This window comes from Sinocyclocheilus anshuiensis, unplaced genomic scaffold (genome assembly GCF_001515605.1).
Source record: "Sinocyclocheilus anshuiensis isolate Anshui unplaced genomic scaffold, SAMN03320099.WGS_v1.1 scaffold1270, whole genome shotgun sequence".
NCBI classification, from domain to species: domain Eukaryota; kingdom Metazoa; phylum Chordata; class Actinopteri; order Cypriniformes; family Cyprinidae; genus Sinocyclocheilus; species Sinocyclocheilus anshuiensis.
Genome location: NW_015555837.1, coordinates 551199 through 554207, shown reverse-complemented (window position 1 = coordinate 554207; position 3009 = coordinate 551199). Strand labels below are relative to the sequence as shown.

At 37.9% G+C, this 3009-nt stretch overlaps 1 protein-coding gene across 1 annotated transcript in view; it reads right to left on the bottom strand.

Moving 5' to 3' along the window:
• Positions 1-3009, bottom strand: part of LOC107675470 (troponin T, fast skeletal muscle isoforms-like) — an 8885-nt gene that overhangs the window by 1832 nt on the left and 4044 nt on the right. Inside the window, exons 8-11 of the mRNA XM_016469832.1 lie at positions 1068-1172; positions 875-987; positions 369-459; positions 195-235 (exon numbers count right to left, since the gene is read on the bottom strand). Coding sequence (XP_016325318.1) covers positions 195-235; positions 369-459; positions 875-987; positions 1068-1172 — 350 coding nt within the window. The remainder of the gene's footprint in view (positions 1-194; positions 236-368; positions 460-874; positions 988-1067; positions 1173-3009) is intronic.

Genomic DNA, 3009 nt, shown 5'->3' with positions numbered 1-3009 from the left:
ACGCAACGCGTAAAAAGACAGTATAAGTCATTATAATCTGTAATTATGTCCCCACTGGATGCAACAAGTGCCTCATTTTAGCAACATCATATGACCCCTTTAAGTTTTCACCATCACGTCACACTTGCCAAGCTGCCACATACAGGTCATGCACAGCAGGGGGCGCTATGTCATTCATAAAACCTGTAACTTACAATTTGCTGAGCTCCTCCACTCTCTTGCGCAGTGTAGTAACCTGAAGAAGATCAGAGATTTATCAGTGATCTCAAAATTAACCTCAAAGAATCAAATACTGGTGATGACAGTGGCATGTATAGGTACATAAAGGTTTCTTGTCCTCTTGTCTATTTCACTATCCGTTCTCTCACCTCATACTTCTGTCTCTTCAACCTCTCCATGTGCTCAAATTTCTCAGCCTCCAGGGTCTTTATCCATTCAGACAGCTCCTGTGCTTTGTCCCTGAAGTCCACAAGATATAAATAAGCAAGACCGTACTGACCGTTTAAATGGCCACTTCAACAGTGTAAAGCCCCGTTCACACCAAGAACGATAACTATAAAGATAACGATATTAGCGTCCACACCAGCCTACGATATCGTCTGTTTATTCTAAGCACACATGCGTCTGCCGCTTTAAACTCTTGAGCTCGTCACAGCAGGATTGATTCTGATTGGCTGTCAGTGTTTTATCATTCATCAGCTCGGGAAAAAATAGTTCTGAAAGTGATCACAACGATATCGTTCCTCTGTATCGTTATCGTTATAGCTGTGGTGTGAACTATGCTATTCTTTAATATTGAGAACGATTTTTAGAACTATATCTTTATCGTAATCTTTATAGCTATCGTGCTTGGTGTGAACGGGCCTTAACTCACCTCAGTTTGTCCTCTTTGAGATGGTCGATGTTTAGTGGTTTGCGTCTGTCAGCCAGGATCTTTTTCTTCTTCTCTCTTTCTGTTTGTTTCTTGCCACCTTTCTTGGAGTCGACCTGAAGGACAACTAGGGTTTCAGTCACAGTTGTTTCAATTAATGCTCTTCAGTTCATTTTAAATGGTTTAAGTTGCTGACCTTCTGCAAGTGGCTGCTGAAGTTGGAGCCCAGAGCTGACTTTTTCTTGGCATCTTCCTCTGCCTTCTTCTTGGTATCTTCCTCCTCTTTCCTTCGCCTCTCCTCCTGTAGGAGTCATCAAATCAGTGTGTTGCTAGAAGATAGACACTTTCTAGACTTTCTAGCATTAATTTTGTCAGCTGTTTAGCCTGTTCTGTTTATATTTGTGTACCTACCCTGTTTTTTGTTTGGACAAGTTTTAATTAACCAAAAAAAAAATATATATATATTAAATTGACTCATCTAGTTTCCTGATTTATTAAATTATCATATAAATGAACACACTCTACATTATAAAAACTGAAACTCAAAAACTTCTCTCAAAATCAAAAGCAGTGAAATCCCTAATATTAATTCCAATTATACCAAATTATGCAAATGTTTTTCTATTAAAACAATAGCAAAAAAGACTTTGTATTGTGGCACAGGGGTTGCGTAAGTGCATTTATACAGCAACCACAATTGCAAGCAGTATAGTTGAGATCTATCAATATAAAAAGCATATTTACCATATCAAAACTACAAAAAGCATATTTTAATAGCTCATTTAGTTGCAGCAAACAGTGCAGCCATGAAGGAACATAGACTGGCTTTATTACACTTTCATTTGAGCAGGATATCTCAATGGATGTGTGTCTGTTTTCAGATCATCTGTGTTTTTTCAGTGTTTTTTCATGGTTGTCAAGTTGCTAAGATAAAGTAAAACACAGGGCAGAAAATGTGTCCTTTTAGGAGAAAAAATAATTGGGGATTTAAAGTCTTGACATCTGGCAACCCCAGGCATGAAAACTAATTTAGAGTCTCGTTAAAAATGGTGTAAAATATATTTTTATATATTTTTAAAAAATATAGAGACATTCTGGTAATGTTTTTATTTTCTAAGCAACATTTTAGTCTCGTCTTTTTTTTTGTGTCAATAGGTTGTTTGCACATGACGTCACTGATGAAGCGCGAAATGCAGCTGGAGGGCAGGAAGTGATTTTTCTCTCCATAGGAATCACTAGCAGAAACTCAAAATGCCAGTGTTTTGCATTGTTTATGGATGCTTAAATTGGCCAAACCGAGAAACCACAAGGAGCTTTAATCGTGTACGAAAATGTGTTGTTCATAAGTGGGGAAAAGTCAAGAAATTGATTGAAAAACGCAGGAAAAAGTGACTTGTAAACCTGTGTCTGCGGTCGGGAGGAGAAGCTGGTGTGATAATGCTCGTGCATGTAAATGGTTATTATAGGATATAATAATATATAAAGATATTTATAAAGATATAAATAGATTGGGCTGCCACCTCTCACGCAGGCATTGTGACAGTCAGACAATTAAAAAAATGTAGGGTAATGATTCACATCTATATTTTTTAACTTGAGCCAATGAAAAATAAATAACTTGCCCATTGGCTCAAGTTAAAAAATGTACCCTAAATAGGTTGTTTGCACATGACGTCACTGATGACGCGAAATGCAGCCGGAGGTCAGGAAGTGATTTTTCTCTCCGCAGGAATCACTAGCAGAAACATGCCTGTGTTTTGCGTTGTTTATGGATGCTCAAATCGACCAAACCGAGAACCCACAAGGAGCTTTTATCGTGTACGAAAATGTGTTGTTCATGAGTGGGGAAAAGTCAAGAAATTGACTGAAAAACGCAGGAAAAAGTGACTTGTAAACCTGTGTCTGCGGTCGGGAGGAGAAGCTGGTGTGATAATGCTCGTGCATGTAAATGGTTATTATAGGATATAATAATATATAAAGATATTTATAAAGATATAAATAGATTGGGCTGCCACCTCTCACGCAGGCATTGTGACAGTCAGAATTCACTCAGTGCTAAACGCCACACATAGACACACGTAAATAAGATATTATTTGCAGTTCAGAGAGCTTCACTGATTATAAAGGAACATCGTGAG